The sequence below is a fragment of the Oncorhynchus mykiss genome, chromosome 22, assembly GCF_057628025.1.
Source record: "Oncorhynchus mykiss isolate SJ-2025 chromosome 22, ASM5762802v1, whole genome shotgun sequence".
Classification (NCBI taxonomy): Eukaryota; Metazoa; Chordata; class Actinopteri; order Salmoniformes; family Salmonidae; genus Oncorhynchus; species Oncorhynchus mykiss.
The window spans coordinates 34,972,740-34,996,909 of record NC_143043.1 but is presented as its reverse complement, the minus strand read 5'-3'; the positions used below and the strand labels follow the sequence as shown (position 1 = coordinate 34,996,909).

Genomic DNA, 24,170 nt, shown 5'->3' with positions numbered 1-24,170 from the left:
GTTGTCAAACTGCTTGACAGCATAGCTATAGACTCCACGTTGTCAAACTGCTTGACAGCATAGCTATAGACTCCACGTTGTCAAACTGCTTGACAGCATAGCTATAGACTCCACGTTGTCAAACTGCTTGACAGCATAGCTATAGACTCCACGTTGTCAAACTGCTTGACAGCATAGCTATAGACTCCATGTTGTCAAACTGCTTGACAGCATAGCTATAGACTCCACGTTGTCAAACTGCTTGACAGCATAGCTGTAGACTCCACGTTGTCAAACTGCTTGACAGCATAGCTGTAGACTCCACGTTGTCAAACTGCTTGACAGCATAGCTGTAGACTCCACGTTGTCAAACTGCTTGACAGCATAGCTATAAACTCCACGTTGTCAAACTGCTTGACAGCATAGCTATAGACTCCACGTTGTCAAACTGCTTGACAGCATAGCTATAGACTCCACGTTGTCAAACTGCTTGACAGCATAGCTATAGACTCCACGTTGTCAAACTGCTTGACAGCATAGCTATAGACTCCACATTGTCAAACTGCTTGGCTGTAGACTCCACGTTGTCAAACTGCTTGGCTGTAGACTTCACGTTGTCAAACTGCTTGACAGCATAGCTGTAGACTCCACGTTGTCAAACTGCTTGACAGCATAGCTGTAGACTCCACGTTGTCAAACTGCTTGACAGCATAGCTGTAGACTCCACGTTGTCAAACTGCTTGGCTGTAGACTCCACGTTGTCAAACTGCTTGACCGCATAGCTGTAGACTCCACGTTGTCAAACTGCTTGACAGCATAGCTGTAGACTCCACGTTGTCAAACTGCTTGACAGCATAGCTATAGACTCCACGTTGTCAAACTGCTTGACAGCATAGCTATAGACTCCACGTTGTCAAACTGCTTGGCTGTAGACTCCACGTTGTCAAACTGCTTGGCTGTAGACTCCACGTTGTCAAACTGCTTGACAGCATAGCTGTAGACTCCACGTTGTCAAACTGCTTGACAGCATAGCTGTAGACTCCACGTTGTCAAACTGCTTGGCTGTAGACTCCACGTTGTCAAACTGCTTGGCTGTAGACTCCACGTTGTCAAACTGCTTGACAGCATAGCTGTCGACTCCACGTTGTCAAACTGCTTAACAGCATAGCTGTAGACTCCACGTTGTCAAACTGCTTGACAGCATAGCTGTAGACTCCACGTTGTCAAACTGCTTGACAGCATACAGTACAGTAGGCCACTGCTGATGCCTTGTGTATTAATGCTGATTCTGTGCTGCCAAATGTTTCTGATCCATTAGAAATCTGAAAAATGTTTCACACACATTGTGTTTATAACCTTAATGTATTGGGACACTGTTAAGAACTTTAAAACCTGTATTAGAAAACACATTCCTGAAATGTCTAGGAGAAAATGTATTAAATGGGGGAAAATGTATGTAATTAAAGAGGAATGTATGGCGATATATGGGAGATGGGGAGAGAGTGTAGATAGAGCCTATAAGAGTTTGCCAACTACAGTGCCTTGCGAAAGTATTCGGCCCCCTTGAACTTTGCGACCTTTTGCCACATTTCAGGCTTCAAACATAAAGATATAAAACTGTATTTTTTTGTGAAGAATCAACAACAAGTGGGACACAATCATGAAGTGGAACGACATTTATTGGATATTTCAAACTTTTTTAACAAATCAAAAACTGAAAAATTGGGCGTGCAAAATGATTCAGCCCCCTTAAGTTAATACTTTGTAGCGCCACCTTTTGCTGCGATTACAGCTGTAAGTCGCTTGGGGTATGTCTCTATCAGTTTTGCACATCGAGAGACTGAAATTTTTTCCCATTCCTCCTTGCAAAACAGCTCGAGCTCAGTGAGGTTGGATGGAGAGCATTTATGAACAGCAGTTTTCAGTTCTTTCCACAGATTCTCGATTGGATTCAGGTCTGGACTTTGACTTGGCCATTCTAACACCTGGATATGTTTATTTTTGAACCATTCCATTGTAGATTTTGCTTTATGTTTTGGATCATTGTCTTGTTGGAAGACAAATCTCCGTCCCAGTCTCAGGTCTTTTGCAGACTCCATCAGGTTTTCTTCCAGAATGGTCCTGTATTTGGCTCCATCCATCTTCCCATCAATTTTAACCATCTTCCCTGTCCCTGCTGAAGAAAAGCAGGCCCAAACCATGATGCTGCCACCACCATGTTTGACAGTGGGGATGGTGTGTTCAGGGTGATGAGCTGTGTTGCTTTTACGCCAAACATAACGTTTTGCATTGTTGCAAAAAGTTCATCTGACCAGAGCACCTTCTTCCACATGTTTGGTGTGTCTCCCAGGTGGCTTGTGGCAAACTTTAAACGACACTTTTTATGGATATCTTTAATAAATGGCTTTCTTCTTGCCACTCTTCCATAAAGGCCAGATTTGTGCAATATACAACTGATTGTTGTCCTATGGACAGTCTCCCACCTCAGCTGTAGATCTCTGCAGTTCATCCAGAGTGATCATGGGCCTCTTGGCTGCATCTCTGATCAGTCTTCTCCTTGTATGAGCTGAAAGTTTAGAGGGACGGCCAGGTCTTGGTAGATTTGCAGTGGTCTGATACTCCTTCCATTTCAATATTATCGCTTGCACAGTGCTCCTTCGGATGTTTAAAGCTTGGGAAATCTTTTTGTATCCAAATCCGGCTTTAAACTTCTTCACAACAGTATCTCGGACCTGCCTGGTGTGTTCCTTGTTCTTCATGATGCTCTCTGCGCTTTTAACGGACCTCTGAGACTATCACAGTGCAGGTGCATTTATACGGAGACTTGATTACACACAGGTGGATTGTATTTATCATCATTAGTCATTTAGGTCAACATTGGATCATTCAGAGATCCTCACTGAACTTCTGGAGAGAGTTTGCTGCACTGAAAGTAAAGGGGCTGAATAATTTTGCACTCCCACCTTTTCAGTTTTTGATTGGTTAAAAAAGTTTGAAATATCCAATAAATGTCGTTCCACTTCATGATTGTGTCCCACTTGTTGTTGATTCTTTAAAAAAAAAATACAGTTTTATATCTTTATGTTTGAAGCCTGAAATGTGGCAAAAGGTCGCAAAGTTCAAGGGGCCGAATACTTTCGCAAGGCACTGTATGTCACAGTACAATAACACACAGTATCCATATTTTTTTTCAGAGGAAGATTGTAATATGTTTATTTGTTGAGTTGTGATTGTAAACATATAGACAGCTGGTCGCTGTCGGGCCCTCCTGTATCTATCAATGTATTTAGTGTAACTGTACATTCCAATGCGCTCCTTCACAGGCCGCCTGGCTGCCTGCCGCTATAATGTGTTATTTAAAGCTGAATGTGCGTCCGCAGAGAGAACTCCATAGTATGAGATGTACTATCAGATAAGTCTATTTTGTTACTGTCGTTGTTGCAGTTCTACTAGCGTCTTGTCCTGCACCGTGGAAGGCAAACTGTGTTTACTGGATCCTGTATTTTTCCTACTTCTTTGTATAATTTTGCCAAATAAGATATTTCATGATTGAAGTTGTAACAGTGAGTACACTACTATTTGTCCCCTTCTAGTGACATCGCTAAATATTTCACACATTCTAAGCTTGACGGCAAAGCACTGTATTTGTCATTGTTTAAGCTGTGTATCAATAAAGCTTTTTCATGTGATTCTGCCTAACTACCTACCTAGTACTACCCTTTCTTATGTGTTTGATGTAGCGAATGTTGTATCACAAATCAAGTTTACTCTCTGTAAGACTTGCCTTTGGCCTTGCGGACACCTGGCCGAGGTGTTTTGGGGTTCTTTTGGACAGAGGGCTTTTTATCTGAACCGCCATTCAAACGAGCAGTCACTTGTTTCATCGTGTCTACAGTCAACAGTAGTACCGCATTAAACGGCTCATCTCTAGTTCTGAAAGGAAACCGTGTGCTCACTTAACCAAGCCCTTCTGTTTCTAACAACTGTGCTACAGCGTGTGGTTATTCCTCCGTGCTGCCACACAGACAGCCATTGTTGGTACTGTATGTAATTACAGATGGTTTTCCTCCCATCGATACGTCTGTAATTAGGCGTTAGTGTTACAGCACAATGCTGAGGGCCTGTCAGCTTACTGTACTGCCCCAGAGGCCTGGGATGAATGGTAGCTAGTGTCTGTCTTTCTAATTGCAGGCTTATCGCTGTGATACAGGAGCTGTGGAATGTGAGGCACATATCTGATCTCTGCCAGTCCGAGGAGCATGGACTGTGACAGATCACACTGCAGTGAAGAGGATAGGGTGTGACTTGCTGACTTCTCTATCTTTATCAATTTCTGTCAGCACCTCATGTTTTAGGGTGTGAACTCTTGTTTGGGCATCTGACCCAGGGCCTGGGTGCAGGTGGGGCGACAGGTAGTCTAGTGGTTAGAGTGTTGGGCCAGTAACCCAAAGGTTGCTAGATCAAATCCCAGAGCTGACAAGGTAAAAGTCTGTCGCTCTGCCCCTGAACAAGGCAGTAAACCCACTGTTCCCAGGATGTCATTGTAAATAAGATTTTGTTCTTAACTGACTTTCACCTTAAATAAAGGTAAAAAAAGAAGTGGAACCGCAAAGTTCAGACCCCCCCCCCCCCCCCGACCATCCGCTCAAGAAAAAGATAATGATCCCTGTTCTAAGGTGTGTGCTTAGTATTCCATTATTTATATAATTGACATCCGACTTGTTATCAGGGTGTGACTGGTGTGGTCTGACAGATCGGCTTGGCCCCAGCCTGGAATCCCCCCCCTGGGTCGGACATGATTCAACAGCCCATTGACATCACTTCCCTCCCTACACCAACAAACGGCTGGGTTGTTGGGAGAGACCACTGGAGAGGAGAAGGAGGGGTGTTTGAGTCAGGCTTGTGGAATCCATGACATAGGCTCAGGGCTTTGTGTCTGAGGGGAACTCCAGCTACATCATCTATTCTACACCAAGCCTCTGTTTACCCTCGCCCTGTTCAACAAAATACTGTTTTTCTACTGTCCTTTTCTTGTGTGGGTAGACTTTTTGTCTTGATAATTATGTGTGGGTGTTTTGTTAATTGGGGGACTCAGAGGCACATCTGGGGAGTTTGTGGATGACCTAAAGGAATAACGTGGCAGACCACATTGGAGGCATTTTCTGCCAGTCAAATAGGTTCATATCCTTGCTGTGTTTAATAAATCTACCCTATGTAAGACCTCTAAAGGTTTTATGGTAAACAGACCACTTCTCTTGTGTAACAGCTTCATAGCCTTGATCAGCTGGGGCCACGTTTGAGGAACTTCTCTATTGTTTTTACAGTGTCATCTAGTTTCTATTAAAAAAATATTGATGGTGTCATACATAGTGACATGAGTATCCTGGTGCTGAAAGTCTTTAATCCTGAGCAGAGATGAAACCTCCCACTGAGAGATCTCTGAGTCATCACTCATCTGTCCACACATGAAGAGAATACTGCTCACCATTTCTCACTGTTCGTATGTCTATCAGTGAGAGCATATGTTTATCCAGGAGGAGTGATCGCAGGACACTGTTTAGTAGCCTACAGAGTGGCTAGGAGTCGTCAGAGTTCAGAGTGCATCCACGCTCGTGACGGCAGTGAGTGCGTGTGTGTTGAGTTTGTGGACCGGGCAGTTGTGCATAGAAATGGGCAGTGGAAATCTCGACGGACATGACCTGACCCTGGTTACAATGGAAAGCAAACAGCCAACACCGAGGGGGAAAGAGGGAGAGACGAGAGAAAGGAAACAGAGAGGGAGATAAGAGGTCTGGTCAGAGGAGCAGCTGACTCATTTTATGTGAGAAGGAGGGAACGACAAGAGAAGTGTTTATCCAAATATATGAAGGGATGAGAAGAGGAAGAGAAGACATTTGGCGGAGGGGAAATGTCTAAGTCAAGTGGGCCTGCTCGTGTTTTCCCCTGACCATGAAGCCCATGTTTTGACTAGAGTGATTGAAAACAGCAGATTGGTCATGGTGGTCGTGGTAACTAGTGGGATATGGATCCATCTTAGAAGAGGGATAATAATTCAGATTGACTCAGAGCCGCTGCACAACATCTCCCAGCTGACGTCCACTCAGGTTGTTTTCCACAGTATGAAACTAAACATAGAGACAGTTGAGATTTGGGTCAACACTGAACACTCACTACTGATGAATAGAGAGTGTTGCTTAATAACCTAATAACAACCGGTATGTTGCGTCCCTCTGATCTACCTACACAGTATGCCCATATGACACAATGTCTGACTGTGTGTGTTTGTGCGTGTGCGTGTGTGTGTGTGTTTGTGTGTGTGTTTGTGCGTGTGTGTGTGTGTATTTGTGTGTGTGTTTGTGCGTGCTAAATGTGTTTTTGTTTCAAAAAGGGAAACACCTCAACACCTCACCTTTTTCCATGACTTCAAGGCACCCTCACATTCCCTGTACATCCCACACACAAACCTGGTGCATTACACACACGTCACGGTCGTCTCATATCTCCGGGGCTGTGGTGTTTGAATCGACCACAGAGAGGAAAGAGAGGTTAGGTTTGGGAGGGAGATCCTCAGATGACTGGAGACGTCCAACATTGATGTCATTGTTGATCCTGCCTTTAGTGCTGTTCCTCCCAGCTCTGTCAGGCAGCCTGCTCCAGTGGAGCTAGAACTTGAACTGGCCTGGCACCAGACATCCTATTGTAGGAATTCATGTTTCACCACAGAGATGTGGTTTGGAGATGAACGGCAAACAGGAGGTCATCCAAAAATCTACAAACATGCAGAACATGCCTCCTCACATCCCTCCAGTCAGTTACAACCTCTCACATGTCTTTCCCGGTCTGTCTCTCTCTGTTTTCTCTCTCTCTCTGTTTCTCTCTCGCAGTTCACACAGAGCAACAGGAGTTCTGTCATAGGCTTTTGTAATATGTCAGGTAATGACAATTGACGGAACACATGATGACAGGCAGTAGTTTAGATTGATGTTTGCTGTAGCTGCTGTAGCTAATGGGTTCACTATTGTTAGCGTTACAGTTGAAGTACAGTGTGACCATCAATCCACCCAGGCAGGAAACCAGAGGGTAGAGAGGGATGAAACAGGGAGATAGAGAGGGATGAAACAGGGAGATAGAGAGAGGGATGAAACAGGGAGATAGAGAGAGGGATGAAACAGGGAGATAGAGAGAGGGATGAAACAGGGAGATAGAGAGGGATGAAACAGGGAGATAGAGAGGGATGAAACAGGGAGATAGAGAGGGATGAAACAGGGAGATAGAGAGGGATGAAACAGGGAGATGGAGAGAGGGATAAAACAGGGAGATAGAAAGGGATGAAACAGAGAGATGGAGAGGGATGAAACAGGGTGATAGAGAGGGATTAAGCAGGGAGATGGGGAGGGATGAAACGGAGATGGAGAGGGATGAAACGGAGATAGAGAGGGGTGAAACAGGGAGCTAGAGAGGGATGAAACAGGGAGATAGAGAGGGATTAAGCAGTGAGATGGAGGGGGGTGAAACAGGGAGATAGAGAGGGATGAAACAGGGAGATAGAGAGGGATTAAGCAGTGAGATGGAGAGAGGGATGAAACAGGGAGATAGAGAGGGATGAAACAGGGAGATAGAGAGGGATGAAACAGGGAGATGGAGAGAGGGATGAAACAGGGAGATAGAAAGGGATGAAACAGAGAGATGTAGAGGGATGAAACAGGGAGATAAAGAGGGGTGAAACAGGGAGATAGAGAGATGAAACGGAGATGGAGAGGGATGAAACAGGGAGATGGAGAGGGGAGAGAGGGGTGAAACAGGGAGATAGAGAGGGATGAAACAGGGAGATAGGGAGTGATGAAACAGGGAGATAGAGAGAGGGATGAAACAGGGAGATGGAGAGGGGAGAGAGGGGTGAAACAGGGAGATAGAGAGGGATGAAACAGGGAGATAGACAGGGATGAAACAGGGAGATGGAGAGGGATGAAATGGAGATAGAGCGGGGTGAAACAGGGAGATGAAGAGGGATGAAATGGAGATAGAGAGGGGTGAAACAGGGAGATGGAGAGAGTGGTGAAGCAGGGAGATAGAGAGGGGTGAACAGGGAGATAGAGAGGGATGAAACAGGGAGATAGAGAGTGATGAAACAGGGAGATAGAGAGAGGGATGAAACAGGGAGAGAGAGGGATGAAACAGGGAGATAGACGGGTGAAACAGGAAGATAGAGAGGGGTGAAACAGGGAGATAGAGAGGGGTGAAACAGGGAGATAGAGGGGTGAAACAGAGATGGAGAGAGAGGGATGAAACAGGGAGATGGAGAGGGGAGAGAGGGGTGAAACTGAGATAGAGAGGGATGAAACAGGGAGATGGAGGTGTGAAACAGGGAGATAGAAAGGGATGAAACAGAGAGATGGAGAGAGTGGTGAAGCAGGGAGATAGAAAGGGATGAAACAGAGAGATGGAGAGGGATGAAACAGGGAGATAGAGAGGGATGAAACAGGGAGATAGAGAGAGGGATGAAACAGGGAGATAGAGAGGGATGAAACAGGGAGATAGAGAGAGGGATGAAACAGGGAGATAGAAAGGGATGAAACAGAGAGATGGAGAGGGCTGAAAAAGGGAGATAGAGAGGGGTGAAACAGGGAGATAGAGGGATGAAACAGGGAGATGGAGAGGGATGAAACAGGGAGATAGAGAGAGGGATGAAACAGGGAGATAGACGGGTGAAACAGGAAGATAGAGAGGGGTGAAACAGGGAGATAGAGAGGGGTGAAACAGGGAGATAGAGAGGGGTGAAACAGAGATGGAGAGAAAGGGATGAAACAGGGAGATGGAGAGGGGAGAGAGGGGTGAAACTGAGATAGAGAGGGATGAAACAGGGAGATAGAGAGGGATGAAACAGGGAGATGGAGGTGTGAAACAGGGAGATAGAAAGGGATGAAACAGAGAGATGGAGAGAGTGGTGAAGCAGGGAGATAGAAAGGGATGAAACAGAGAGATGGAGAGGGATGAAACAGGGAGATAGAGAGGGATGAAACAGGGAGATAGAGAGGGATTAAGCAGTGAGATGTAGAGAGGGATGAAACAGGGAGATAGAGAGGGATGAAACAGGGAGATGGAGAGCGGGATGAAACAGGGAGATAGAAAGGGATTAAGCAGTGAGATGGAGGGGGGTGAAACAGGGAGATAGAGAGGGATGAAACAGGGAGATAGAGAGGGATTAAGCAGTGAGATGGAGAGAGGGATGAAACAGGGAGATAGAGAGGGATGAAACAGGGAGATAGAGAGGGATGAAACAGGGAGATGGAGAGAGGGATGAAACAGGGAGATAGAAAGGGATGAAACAGAGAGATGTAGAGGGATGAAACAGGGAGATAGAGAGGGATTAAGCAGGGAGATAGAGAGAGGGATGAAACAGGGAGATAGAAAGGGATGAAACAGAGAGATGGAGAGGGCTGAAAAAGGGAGATAGAGAGGGAGATAGAGAGAGGGAGAAACAGGGAGATAGAGAGATGAAACGGAGATGGAGAGGGATGAGAGGGGTGAAACAGGGAGATAGAGAGGGATGAAACAGGGAGATAGGGAGTGATGAAACAGGGAGATAGAGAGAGGGATGAAACAGGGAGATGGAGAGGGGAGAGAGGGGTGAAACAGGGAGATAGAGAGGGATGAAACAGGGAGATAGACAGGGATGAAACAGGGAGATGGAGAGGGATGAAATGGAGATAGAGCGGGGTGAAACAGGGAGATGAAGAGGGATGAAATGGAGATAGAGAGGGGTGAAACAGGGAGATGGAGAGAGTGGTGAAGCAGGGAGATAGAGAGAGGGATGAAACAGGGAGAGAGAGGGATGAAACAGGGAGATAGACGGGTGAAACAGGAAGATAGAGAGGGGTGAAACAGGGAGATAGAGAGGGGTGAAACAGGGAGATAGAGGGGTGAAACAGAGATGGAGAGAGAGGGATGAAACAGGGAGATGGAGAGGGGAGAGAGGGGTGAAACTGAGATAGAGAGGGATGAAACAGGGAGATGGAGGTGTGAAACAGGGAGATAGAAAGGGATGAAACAGAGAGATGGAGAGAGTGGTGAAGCAGGGAGATAGAAAGGGATGAAACAGAGAGATGGAGAGGGATGAAACAGGGAGATAGAGAGGGATGAAACAGGGAGATAGAGAGTGATGAAACAGGGAGATAGAGAGAGGGATGAAACAGGGAGAGAGAGGGATGAAACAGGGAGATAGACGGGTGAAACAGGAAGATAGAGAGGGGTGAAACAGGGAGATAGAGAGGGGTGAAACAGGGAGATAGAGGGGTGAAACAGAGATGGAGAGAGAGGGATGAAACAGGGAGATGGAGAGGGGAGAGAGGGGTGAAACTGAGATAGAGAGGGATGAAACAGGGAGATGGAGGTGTGAAACAGGGAGATAGAAAGGGATGAAACAGAGAGATGGAGAGAGTGGTGAAGCAGGGAGATAGAAAGGGATGAAACAGAGAGATGGAGAGGGATGAAACAGGGAGATAGAGAGGGATGAAACAGGGAGATAGAGAGAGGGATGAAACAGGGAGATAGAGAGGGATGAAACAGGGAGATAGAGAGAGGGATGAAACAGGGAGATAGAAAGGGATGAAACAGAGAGATGGAGAGGGCTGAAAAAGGGAGATAGAGAGGGGTGAAACAGGGAGATAGAGGGATGAAACAGGGAAATGGAGAGGGATGAAACAGGGAGATAGACGGGTGAAACAGGAAGATAGAGAGGGGTGAAACAGGGAGATAGAGAGGGGTGAAACAGGGAGATAGAGAGGGGTGAAACAGAGATGGAGAGAGAGGGATGAAACAGGGAGATGGAGAGGGGAGAGAGGGGTGAAACTGAGATAGAGAGGGATGAAACAGGGAGATAGAGAGGGATGAAACAGGGAGATGGAGGTGTGAAACAGGGAGATAGAAAGGGATGAAACAGAGAGATGGAGAGAGTGGTGAAGCAGGGAGATAGAAAGGGATGAAACAGAGAGATGGAGAGGGATGAAACAGGGAGATAGAGAGGGATGAAACAGGGAGATAGAGAGGGATTAAGCAGTGAGATGTAGAGAGGGATGAAACAGGGAGATAGAGAGGGATGAAACAGGGAGATGGAGAGAGGGATGAAACAGGGAGATAGAAAGGGATGAAACAGAGAGATGGAGAGGGCTGAAAAAGGGAGATAGAGAGGGGTGAAACAGGGAGATAGAGGGATGAAACAGGGAGATGGAGAGGGATGAAACAGGGAGATAGAGAGAGATGAAACAGGGAGATAGAGAGGGATGAAACAGGGAGATGGAGAGGGGTGAAACAGGGAGATAGAGAGGGATGAAACAGGGAGATGGAGAGAGGGGTGAAACAGGGTGATAGAGAGAGGGGTGAAACAGGGATATGGGGTGAGGGAATAGTAAATTGGAGAGATGAAGAGGCAGATGAAAGAAGTGATGTAATGCAGGGGTCCTGGTGAAGCAGAGGCAGACTGTGTGTTTAGGTCCTGCTGGGATCACAGAGGAGATTATGTTTACCACACACATGGACAGCACTATGTCAGTGGGATAATTAGAGGCTGGGCAGCCCTCAGACCCACAGCATGCTTCAGCTGAGATGCATTTCTCTTGGTGTGTTTGTGCAGGCGCGTGCATGTGTGTGGTACTAAAAACTAATTTTTCCCAACCAGAGGTCGTTCAGAGGGCACACACACTTGCTCCACACACCCACACCCTAATGGGAGTCATATTCATGGCATGGCATGGCGTGGCACTGCCCTGTGCGTGTTGACACAATGTGTCCCACGGTAGGAACTTTAGCAGCAACATTAATACTGGGAACCATCATTAGTAAATAATCAGTGAATGTGGTTCTGCTGCCATGTTTGTATCTCCCACCAGTTGACTGTGTTTACCCCCACAACCCATTACTGTCTGCTCTAATAATGTGCTGTGCTCACCCCAACTCACCCAATCATAAACCCGCCCAAAAACGGAGTCTATATTGGCCTAAAAAACAGGAATATCCGTACTTAGACTTATATTTCTCCAATCTCCTTTTCAAATGTTTAGTTTTGATTAAACCACTGACCAATGTGAACTGAGATGTGGATGGAGAGTGTGTGTGTGTTGAAGGAGTGGGGGTTCACTGTATAGTTCTAGTTGCTAAGGAGGTTGCTATGTAATAAGCCAGGAGACAGGAGAATGAGACCTTTGGTGGGGTCCGTCTACGTGTGTGTGCCCTCTGCAAAGTGTGTGTGTGTGTGTGGTCCATCTACGTGTGTGTGCCCTCTGCAAAGTGTGTGTGTGTGTGTGCGTGTGTGCGTAATGGCAGACTAGGGATGAACTTGTTACCACAGAGGATGTGGGAGACAGGGGAGAGACAGACAATACACAACTCTGCATGTCGTGACACTTCATTCTACAAGGCAATTGTAATTCTGTCTATAATTTAGACTCAGAATAAATAAACTGAGGACACACATCTATTATACCTTGGGTACACATAACTGTTTGCAAGCTAAGAACCTGGTTAGCATGAAACCCTTAAATGACACATCAATTTTATACTTCTTAATCAAATCACAGGCAAACTACTGCATTAGCAATTGAGGGAAATGTTGCACACTGGGGAAGAGGTTACAAATATCACAGACCAAAACTCCCAAACTGAAAATACACAGCCACTTCCTTATTACACGGGATTTGACCATTCTAATTTCAAATCTTTGCGTTTTAAAACAACAAACAATTCTTTGAGTTTTAAAATAACCCGAATCCAGTGAAATCATGTTGGTTGTTTTGAAACTGAAATAGCTATGAGAAGTCCAGACTTGCTGGAACCTTCTCTTCTCACTGTGACTTCACAGTCTGACACACACTAGGCACCAGTTCTGAACTCTAACCTCTTACCTCTTACTTCAGACGTTGCCCTGGGGAGGGCTAATAATCAGATAGCCACTATATGGCCATGGTAGAAAGGACAGGGGTGATATTGTCAGAACTGATGAGCTAAGGTTAGGACAAGGGTTAATGGCTGCTGGTGAGTTGTTTAAATTGTATTAGTGGTTATAGAGGTAGGTGTTCATATGTCCACTCAAAACAATCTCCCTAATAGACCATACAAGAACACTAGTGGGTCTAATTAACACAGATTTGTTTTCTCTCGTTCTCTCTCCCTCTTTCTCTTTCCAACTTCAGGCGCTTGTCTCCATGTGAAAGAGCGTTGGGTTCGGTCCGCCCCACTCCCCTCTGGTAGAGACCAGAACAGCTCATGGCAAAACACAGAGGAGTACCACACATACACACACACCATACCTGAATAGCACCCAAACCTTTGCTTTGCCATCGGCCACTGGTCCAGGTTGCTGGGCTGGAGGAAATAGCTGAGGGTACAGCAGGAAAGCCACAGCTAAACACAGGTTCTCACAGTGTATTATTAAGCACCCCTGACCGGGAGAGGAGCTAACAGGACCATGGTGAACAGGACCACAGCTAGAGGCAGAGCCAGGGGTAGAGTCACAGAGCCAGGGGTAGAGTCGCAGAGCCAGGGGTAGAGTCACAGAGCCAGGGGTAGAGTCGCAGAGCCAGGGGTAGAGTCACAGAGAGAGGCAGAGCCAGGGGTAGAGCCACAGAGAGAGGCAGAGCCAGGGGTAGAGTCACAGAGAGAGGCAGAGCCAGGGGTAGAGCCACAGAGAGAGGCAGAGCCAGGGGTAGAGTCACAGAGAGAGGCAGAGCCAGGGGTAGAGCCACAGAGATAGGCAGAGCCAGGGGTAGAGTCACAGAGAGAGGCAGAGCCAGGGGTAGAGCCACAGAGAGAGGCAGAGCCAGGGGTAGAGCCACAGAGAGAGGCAGAGCCAGGGGTAGAGTCACAGAGAGAGGCAGAGCCAGGGGTAGAGCCACAGAGAGAGGCAGAGCCAGGGGTAGAGTCACAGAGAGAGGCAGAGCCAGGGGTAGAGCCACAGAGAGAGGCAGAGCCAGGGGTAGAGTCACAGAGAGAGGCAGAGCCAGGGGTAGAGCCACAGAGAGAGGCAGAGCCAGGGGTAGAGCCACAGAGAGAGGCAGAGCCAGGGGTAGAGTCACAGAGAGAGGCAGAGCCAGGGGTAGAGCCACAGAGAGAGGCAGAGCCAGGGGTAGAGTCACAGAGAGAGGCAGAGCCAGGGGTAGTCACAGAGCGAGGCAGATTCAGGGGTAGAGTCACAGAGAGAGGCAGAGCCAGAGGTAGAGCCACAGAGAGAGGCAGAGCCAGAAGCACATTGCCAGGGCACAGGGCCAGGGCACAGGCAGCCAAGTTCAAGAGGTCATGAGAAAGGGAAAGGAGGAGGTTGTTGGCTGAACTCAGATCCTGACCCCATGTTTTCCTCTCCTATCAAATGAGTGTAAGTAAATGTCTTCCAATGAGAGGCAAGTTTGCAAACCATGTTAAAAGAGGTCAGGGAGGTCCTTGAAGTAGGACGTGTTTCGCTCACCTCCAATGGTAGTGACCTTGGTGTCTGTCAGGAGATGGAGGTAGGTTTGTTAAGCATGGCCAGCGAGACATCCATTGCATACAAATGAAATATAGTGCTAATGCACATAACTGAAATCATGTGTGTGGTTTTGTGCAGTCAAAAAGCCCATAATGACGGAGTATTAAATGTTTCTAGCGCCAGGAGGTTTGCTGGTTTAGGGCTGAAGACCTAAGCCACGTTTCTCCCATGAACTCCACTGGCACCCAGAGATTCGCATGGATTTCGCAAACTCACCGACCTACCCCCTCTCCGTCCCCCCTTTCTATTGTCACAGTGTCTGCCTAAAATAACATTTGTTTCAAAGAACGTTTTTTTCTGCTGGGTTTTCAAATACTACGCTGTTGTTTCTTTTGCTGTCATCAGAAAACAGAGTAAAGTAGGAAGGTAATTCCAGTGTAATTCTCCTGGCCTGAGTTGGATCACTGGGATGTTGATATTATATACAGTTTAGAGATCCTGTATTACTCACACTGAAAAAGCTGAGGCAGCAGAGAGGAACCAATTGCCCTAAGGGGACAGATTAAGATTTGATTTTATTGAATTGGACTGGATTGTAAAGTTTATTGGGTTTGGTAGTGACTTCAACAGCCCAATAGCATGCATGCTGCAAGTTCATACTCGTCATTGAATCCAGTCTCAAAAAAAATGTGATTATGCTCAGGGTTAGATTAGTTTAGGAGAATTTGGCAAATCTGACCATAACTCTATCCTCCTGATTCCTGCTTACGAGCAAAAACTCAAACAGGAAGTGGTCAGATGAAGCGGATGCTAAGCTACAGGACTGTTTCGCTAGCACAGACTGGAATATGTTACTGGATTCATCCGATAACTTTGAGGAGTTTACCACATCAGTCACCGGCTTCAATAATAGCTGCATCGTCAAGAGAAACCATGGAGCTGCCGCTTTAAAGGAGCGGGGCACTAATCCGACCTGCGACGAGCCACCAAACAGTCAAAATGCCAATACGGGACTAAGATCAAATTATACTACGCCGGCTCTGACGGATACAAAGGGAAACCCAGCCGTGAGCTGCCCAGTGACGCAAGTCTACTAGAAAAGCTAAATGCCTTCTATGCTCGCTTCGAGGCAAGCAACACTGAACCATGCATTAGAACACCAGCTGTTCCGGACGACTGTGTGATCTTGCTCTCCGTAGCCGATGTTTATTTTATTTATTTAACTAGGCCTAGGAACTGTGGGTTAACTGCCTTGTTCAAGAGCAGAACGACTGATTTTTTTTCTTGTCAGCTCGGGATTCAATCTTACAACGTTTCGGTTAGTGACCCGTTTTAATCACTAGACTACCTGCCGCCCCAGATGTGATTAAGATCTTTAAACAGGTTAACATTCACCATGACGGGTACTCAGAGCATGCGCTGACCAGCTGGCAAATGTCTTCACTGACTTTTTCAACCTCTTCCTGACCCAATCTGTAATACCTACATGTTTCAAGCAGACCAACATAGAGCCTGTGCCCAAGAACGCTAAGGTAACCTCCCTAAATGACTAACGCCCCGTAGCACTCACATCTGTAGCCCGTAAATGCTTTGAAAGGCTGGTTATGGCTCACATCAACACCATTATCCCAGATACACTAGACCCACTCCAATTTGCATACTGCCCCAGCAGATCCACAGATGATGCAATCTCTATTACACGGAACCCAAACTGGGAACCAATTACATTAATTTGGGGACAGGTTGAAAAGCATTAAACATTTATGGCAATTTAGCTAGCTTGCAGTTGCTAGCTAATGTGTCCAATTTAGCTAGCTTGCCGTTGCTAGCTAGCTAATTTGTCCTGGGATATAAACATTGAGTTGCTATTTTACCTGAAATGCACAAGGTCTCTACTCCGACAATTAAAACACATAAAACGGTCAACCAAATCATTTCTAGTCATTTCTCCTCCTTCCAGGCTTTTTCTTCTCTCAACTTTATATTGCGATTGGCAACTTTCATAAATTAGGTGCATTACCGCCACCGACCTCCTTCGTCTTTCAGTCACCCACGTGGGTATAACCAATGAGGAGATGGCACGTGGGTACCTGCTTCTATAAACCAATAAGGAGATGGGAGAGGCAGTAGTGGGTGTAGTGTTCACCCACTACTGCGTCCAACACCATCATTAAGTTTGCTGACGACATGACAGTGGTTGGCCTGATCAAGCCACAGGACTGCTAAATAGTTACCCTGACTATCTGCATTCAGCCTTTTTGCACTGACTCTTTTGACTCATCAAATACTACTGCTACTGTTTATTATCTATCCTGTTGCCTAGTCACTTTATCCCTACCTATACAGTATGTACATATCTACCTCAATTACCTCGTACCCTTGCACACCGACTCGGTACTGGTACCCAATATATAGCTACAGTAAGTTATCATTACTCATTGTGTATTTATTTGTTATGTTATTATTTATTTCAAAAAATATATTTCTGCATTGTTGGGAAGGGCCCGTAAGTAAGCATATCACTGTTAATCTACACCTGTTATTTACAAGGCATGTGACTAATACAATTTGATTTGATTTGGTTTGGCTTAGCTTAAAGGCATTGAGGATGGTCAGATTAAATACACGGATCACTTTCCTCTACACAAATGAGAAGTTGCTACTTTATAAAATCCCCTCAATTCAACAAGAGAGACCTTTATGAATGATAATCCACAGGCCCTTATTGGAGTTACCAAATGTACAGTAACATTACCTTCAGGAATGCTATGTAGGGTGTTTGTCTTTAGGAGACACCACTCATATGACTGATATATCATGTCACCCACCTCTAGGCATGGCCATGTGCCTGGGAAGCCTATCTGTCTTGTCAGATCAGAGGGGTGGGAAGATCAGTCTGTCTGTCTGTCGTTGTATACATGCTATGATACAGTGACAGATCCAATGTGGGTCAGTGTTAACATCCGATGAGGGGAAGACAATATGTGGGTGTTGAGGTTGAGGAGTTGCACGCACAGGTACACACACAAACAAACAGAGGAAGACACTCGTATCCTGAGTTACAGAGAGAGGGTGAATCACAGAGATATTAGGGAATGACTTCTCTAATGACCTTGTAATGTCATGACAGGTTTCTTTCTGGGTCAAAATGGGGCTGAGGTGGTGGGCGTGGGTGTGGTCGCAGGTGCAGTCGTCAAACATACAGTATTCATACCCCTTCACTTACTCCACTTTTTTTTCTCACCCATATACTCACAATACTCCATAATGACAAAGTGAAAACATGTTTTTAGAAACATTTTGCAAATGTATTGAAAATGAAATACAGAAAAATCTAATTTACATAAGTATTATCACCCCTGAGTCAATACATGTTAGAATCACCTTTAGCAGTGATCACAGCTGTGAGTCTTTCTGGGTAAGTCTATAAGACCTGTGAGTCTTTCTGGGTAAGTCTATATGAGCTGTGAGTCTTTCTGGGTAAGTCTATAAGAGCTGTGAGTCTTTCTGGGTAAGACTATAAGAGCTTTGCTCATCTGGTTTGTACAATATTTGCACATTCTTATTTAACATTTTCTTCAAGCTCTGTCAAGTTAGTTGTTGATCATTGCTAGACAGACATTATTGGCAGGGTAGCCTAGTGGTTAGAGCATTGGACTAGTAACCAGAAGGTTGCAAGTTCAAATCCCTGAGCTGACAAGGTGTTCTTCTGTTCTTCTGCCCCTGAACAGGCAGTTGCTAGGCCGTCATTGAAAATAAGAATTTGTTCTTAACTGACTTGCCTAGTAAAATAAATTGTCAAGTCTTGCCATAGAATTTCAAGCCAAGTCAAAACTGTAACTAGACCACTCAGGAACATTCAATTTGGTCTTGGTAAGCAACTCACATATATATTTGAGCTTGCGTTTCAGGTTATTGTCCTGCTGAAAGGTGAATTTGTCTCCCTCCCAGTGTTTGTTGGAAATCAGACTGAACCAGGTTTTCCTCTAGGATTTTGCGGGTGCTTAGATCTACTCCGTTCCTTTTTAACCCCCAAAAAACTCCCAAGTCCTTTCCACTGACAAGCATACCCATAACATGATGCAGATACCATCATGTTTCAAAATATGAAGAGTGATGTGTTGTGTTGAATTTGCCCCAAACAATGCACTTTGACATGATGGGGTACAAAATCAGGCACTGTACATGTTAGAGCCCCCCCCCTCCTGTTGGCCGCAGAGACAAAAAAAAACACATTTCCTGCAATTCTACACACTTTGCCATGTGGCTGAGAGAAATGCTTACAGTATTAAAGTTATTTTCCTGCTATTCTACACATTTTGCTATGGGCTGAGAGAAAAATGTGCAGTTTTAAAGCTAATTTCCTTAAATTCTACACATTTTTCCATGCCACTCTCCCTGACTATATATCTTTATTTAGGTGATTATTGGTTCTCAAAGTATAAGCTATAAGTCCATCAGCTACATTTACTCTTCAAGGGAAATCTTTAGCATAAAAATGACTTTCCCGGACTCTTATAATTATAAAACCTTTATAAAGTGGTTATAACTGACATATCTCTTTTTTAATCTAGCAAATGTAACCTTGCCAATCATTCCATCACCGTCGGAAGGGGGAAGATGATCTCGTTTGGCTGGAGGGGGGTTGACGCGTCGCAACTGCTGTGTGTTATAAAGAGCCCGGTCTAGATGAACCTGTCCTGTACCACAGTTATGGTTCTGTGTATGTTTGTGTGTATGCACGACGTTGTCTTTAACGGTAGCACACACACACACACACACTAGACTAAAGATATCTTTCGTCTGATTGGCTGTCTCTCTACAGAGGGAGCCGCTAGTCTTCTGCCCACCCACTGTTTATAGCTCTCCTCTGTCAGAAACTCAGAACTTCCTTCCTTGCAGTAAGAGTAGTCTATTCATCCAGAGCACCAGGACTCACCATGGCAGCTAATGACTACCGAGGCTACCTGAGGAACCACGCCGACATGGAGGGCGCTCAGTCCCGCTACCACCCGTCCCATGGCTCGGAACCCAAATATAGACCGTTTATATTCGTTACTCTGGCTGTTATGGGATTGCTGCAGATTGCATCGAGTGTGGCGATCTTGTTACACTTGACAGGTTATCTCCAAGAGGTAAGAAACACTTCCAAGACGCACAACGGGTGATAACATAACTATGCGACACACTTGCGAGTTGCGACATGTGCAGAGGTGCGCGTCAGCCTTATATCTTGAACTTGCGGGTGGCTATATTAAATTCGACTTTAAACAATCAGCCTGACAATAGGGTAAAAAATCTGCAAAAATTGTTGCACAGTTTTGAAATTGTAATTGACACATATTAAGTTTAAACTTGAGAGTGAAAAGTGGGCTACATTAAACTGTTGGAAAACCCAAACCTATAGCCTTTTGCTGTTTCAAGCGCACATGGTTGAATATCATTCAAGCTTGCAGGTTTGCGGATACAGTTTGGGCTCGCAACTTCTTGAGGAACTTGCGGCTGAAGTGCGTGAGCACTTTCCTTTTGAACAATCTCTGCTCTCGAAACCCAGTGGTGGTAATTCTGTGAATTTGTCCCCAATAGTAAAACCAGCTGTCAGCACTCTGAAATAGCACATCTCTCTACTGATGAGACTGTCTGCACAGATTATAAGGAGTTAAATTATATCAGCAAGACAGTATTTTCCATATCACAGACCTTATCAAAGCAATCTCCCGTTTTCACAAAGATAAATCTCAATGAGTGTTGCCAAATGGGGATAGTGTTGTCTAACTAAAGATGTCATTCAAGTAATCTTGTTTGTAAAATGCATCAGTTTTTACTGAAGCAGGAATGTTTACACTGTTATTAACAGTTTTCTTTCGGAAATGAGAATAAACAAATGTTACATCTTAAAGTGTATGATGTAGTTGGGGTAGGTGGTTTTAGAAACCATCCAATAATCTCTACTGAAGATGTTTTCAAATTCAAAACCAAATTCAAACATGCTTTATTGGCATGACATAATTACACATTGGTATTGCCAAAGTAACAAAGCACAATATGGATATTTACCAGTTGTTCTATTTTAGCTCCAGGTCTTCTCCAGTCAAGCCATTGAGCCCTCAGCACAGAGAGAGACAGAGTAACATGTCCGTGATATTGATGTGCTACCGTGCCAGTCAGGTAGCTAACCTGTCATGTACCACTATCACCCTGCACAATCAGTCTTGTATAAGACAGCATTATCATTATTTCTGGGTTGTTATCATTGCTTTATGGTGGTTTCTAGAGTTGAATGATGGTCGTGTTTCAACGAGCCAAACAACAAGAAAACATTTCAGTTCCATCATGATGCTCCATCAGTCTTCACACATAGGCCTAATGAAGCCCAGAATGGTGTGTGTGTGTGTGTGTGTGGAGAGAGAGCCTGCTGTAGAATGATGTCAATGTTGGTTGACCAATCTTTGGCATAAACACAGTGGTGTGTGTCGGGAGCTTGTTAACTCCTGGAGAAGAGCCCAAGTAAGAAAGAGAGAGAGGGGTGTTGGGTGAGAGAAAGGGAGGAGAGTGATGAGAATGATATATAGCTAGATAGAGAGAGAGAAGGAGAGGATAGAGAAAGAGAACAGGAGACGGGCAGAAAAAGAGAGGAAGAGAGATGGTACTAAAACGTTATACATTTACATATCGGGATATTATTTTTGACGATGTATCCTTTTGACAGTATCGCATTTTTATTTATGTGCTGGTTGGCTGTACCTGCACAAAAACTCCATTTTTTTTGTTCATAGCTTGTTCTCCATCTTCTTTTAAAATAGAGAGCCAATTTGTTTTCACCAACTGTTATTTCCATGACTGAATTAAACTTGTTTTCTCATGGCTCTCTTGTCTCTCTGCAGCAGACAATATGTGAGCGATATGTTTGGAACATCGAATCACAATAAAATCACAGTATTGAATCACAATACATTCACGCTTCGAACACACTGACAGTGTCATTGCATTTTGGTACACCATAATTACATTCATTTCCAATGGAACGCTGTGTTTGCCTTGCAGTAATGAGCTGCAGAGGCAGTTGCAGTGCGTTCGGTGTGGTACAATGTATATACATTGGACTTATCGAACGTATGCATCAAACTGGATGATTAGAATGCTTGACAGAAATGGTAGCAGAAGGATGAATGTTGAACTTTTGTTGCACACATATCCAGATGATGATGCATACTATTTTGCGCAATGAAGCTGTCGGTTGTTTGAAGCGTTAGAAATGTAATACATATCCTATTGGCACCTAAGTATCATGATAGTATCATTATCGTGATGTCCCTGGTTCAGGTGGTAGAGCATGGCGCTTGCAACGCCAGGGTTGTGGGTTTGATTCCCACGGTGGACCAGTACAAAAAAGTATGAACACTTATGCAATCACTACTGTACTGTAAGTCGTTCTGGTTTAAGAGCTTTTGCTAAATTACTTAAATGTAAAATGTAAAAATGAGAGATGGCTATTAGAGTTGTATTTGGCACAAGGACCAGATGCACTGCTCCCCCTGTCTGAACATCTGTAGGAGTTACTGTATCTGATGGGGGAGTAGGAGGCAGCAGAGGACCGTGCCTCAGGATCTGAGAGACCAGGATGTACAGGACATCTGGTTCTAGATGGGGGTATAGGGATGGGAATGGCTATGGGTATGGGGAATGGTTGAAGAGTCCTGGTGCAGACCTGAACAGAGAACTGGCACCTCTAACCTATGGATACACTGCCTGCCAAGCAGTCACTAAAAGTCAGAGTAGGTCTTCCAGGTTTCAGTCAGTGAATTGTGACACTCTTGAGACTACCTGTCAACAAACTGTGTCTGTTTTACTCTGATAAATTAGGGGGATTGTTAGGTAATATGTGTCTTCCTAACGCCCGTGTTTCTGTTTCCAGGTCGATCTCTCCTCTGCAACGCAGCAGCCAATGGAGGTGAGTCGAACCCTGTCTGATCATAATAACCAACCCTCTCATTGGTCCACATTAGAGGGTTTTTACTGTAACGTTGTCCGGTACTTCCTGGTAAGGTACAATTAATATGTTTGTCATTAAAGCTCAGAGATTGTTGGGTTACAATTTATTTTACAATCTTATTTCAGATGTTATTTTGTTACACTATTTGGTATGTAATCAAAAAGATAATTGCCATTTCGAAAGTAAATCAGATTACAGTATTTTATCAGATTACATTATCTACAGGATATAAATTCCGAAGCTATTTTCTTTTTGGCTTCATTCACTGATTCTTTGACACGAAACAGCCTTGTCCTGTGTGGGAGTTAGCCTATGGCAATCCTATTTGGCCAAACCAGAATATCAATAGCCGGGGGAAACTACTGGGAAACCACCACGGTGTGTATGTTCAGCAAGTGAACAAGGGATTACTATAACAGATTACACCTGGTAAGCATTTCCTCCTCCTATAACTTGCACCCATGAGTGAACAGTATGATCAGCACGGGGTGTACAGTAGGTAAATGGTGAGACATTTATATTATAACCAAAACAAGGTTACCCATTCTCAAATTTGCGCTTAGTCTTGCTGTTCCCATGGTTCTGTTTTTGTGCCTACCACAGCAAATGTACACCCTAAGCCAAACCCAGCTTCAAACCCTAACCCCAGTGTGGTCAGGAGCCTGTAGAGAGGTCAAGCCATCCTCATAGTCCCTACCCACTGATCAGGGGTCAGACATGTTTCATCTCCCCAATAAAGCGAGGGCCTAGAGTCAGATTTGCCTGTAGTTTACTGTATTGTACATGGGGCACCAATCAAATGATGTCATGGTTTGGCGGCGGTGATTGCTAAGTGTCCTGCATAACCTTCACTCATTAATGACAGTGGCATAACGTATGTATGTGTTCAGAGTAATCTTCGCTCATCAGTAACAGTGGCGTAGAACGGTGGTCGCGGCGGAATGCACCATTGTTGAGGTCTGACATGGGTTTTCTGTAAATCATTTTTGGAACATTCCATCATCTTGCTGGCACAGGTTTCCCCCGGCAACAGCAGAATCTTTTCAGGAATTAAAACAACACAGAAAGAAAGGAATCCGCTCTGCTTTGCTTAGCTGTGTTTAGTTTCCCATAATGTATTTTGAATTTGCCCTTGTTGCCCCAGAGGAGTGCTTAGACAAACCACCCACTCTGCTCTGCTGTCTCTGCTTTGCCTTGGACTGAGGAGGCCTCTGTGTCATCAGGCTGACATCTCAGACTGGGATGGTTCCCATGTTGTAGTCTCAGCTCTGCTCCATCCTCCAGGCTGCGGAGTGAACCATGCTCTAGGCTTTATGAGGTGTGAGGCTGAAATGTCTATTTGGCTCCCTGTGTGTGATCATAGAGTCTGCCCTGGGATGTGTGTGTATGTGTGTGGGTGCGTGCGCTGTGTTAGTCTTCCCAGGGACCAGTGTTACTTTGCTGACAAATGAGTGGGTTTGTTAAAGAGCAGGTATTATTCAGAGCTGCCACGTCTCATGTTTGCCTTTGTTAAGTGCTCTTTGATCCACTCATATTTCACCTACAGTGGGCTGGCTGCATTGGACCTGTGGTCAGCGTGATGGCAGGAGGGTGAGAGAGCACAGGGTACTCAGAGCTCAATGGGTTGGAACTGATGACCCATGGCTGTAGTCTATTGCACAGTGGACAGTGGACTGAACTGGGTGAAAGGTGATACAATAGAACAATACAGTGCATCACTGGAGTGGATAACTACAGTCCTGTAGT

At 45.1% G+C, this 24,170-nt stretch overlaps 1 protein-coding gene across 2 annotated transcripts in view; it reads left to right on the top strand.

Moving 5' to 3' along the window:
• Nucleotides 1-24,170, top strand: part of LOC110501713 (A-kinase anchor protein 11) — a 64,129-nt gene that overhangs the window by 23,943 nt on the left and 16,016 nt on the right. The window contains exons 1-2 of one of the 2 annotated variants that reach the window (XM_021579453.3): nucleotides 19,129-19,566; nucleotides 22,347-22,382. In XM_021579453.3, the coding sequence (XP_021435128.2) occupies nucleotides 19,372-19,566; nucleotides 22,347-22,382 (231 nt within the window). In that variant the 5' untranslated portion in view covers nucleotides 19,129-19,371. Of the gene's footprint in view, nucleotides 1-19,128; nucleotides 19,567-22,346; nucleotides 22,383-24,170 lie in introns of those variants that run through there. The other variant, XM_090215907.1, reaches the window with a different exon arrangement.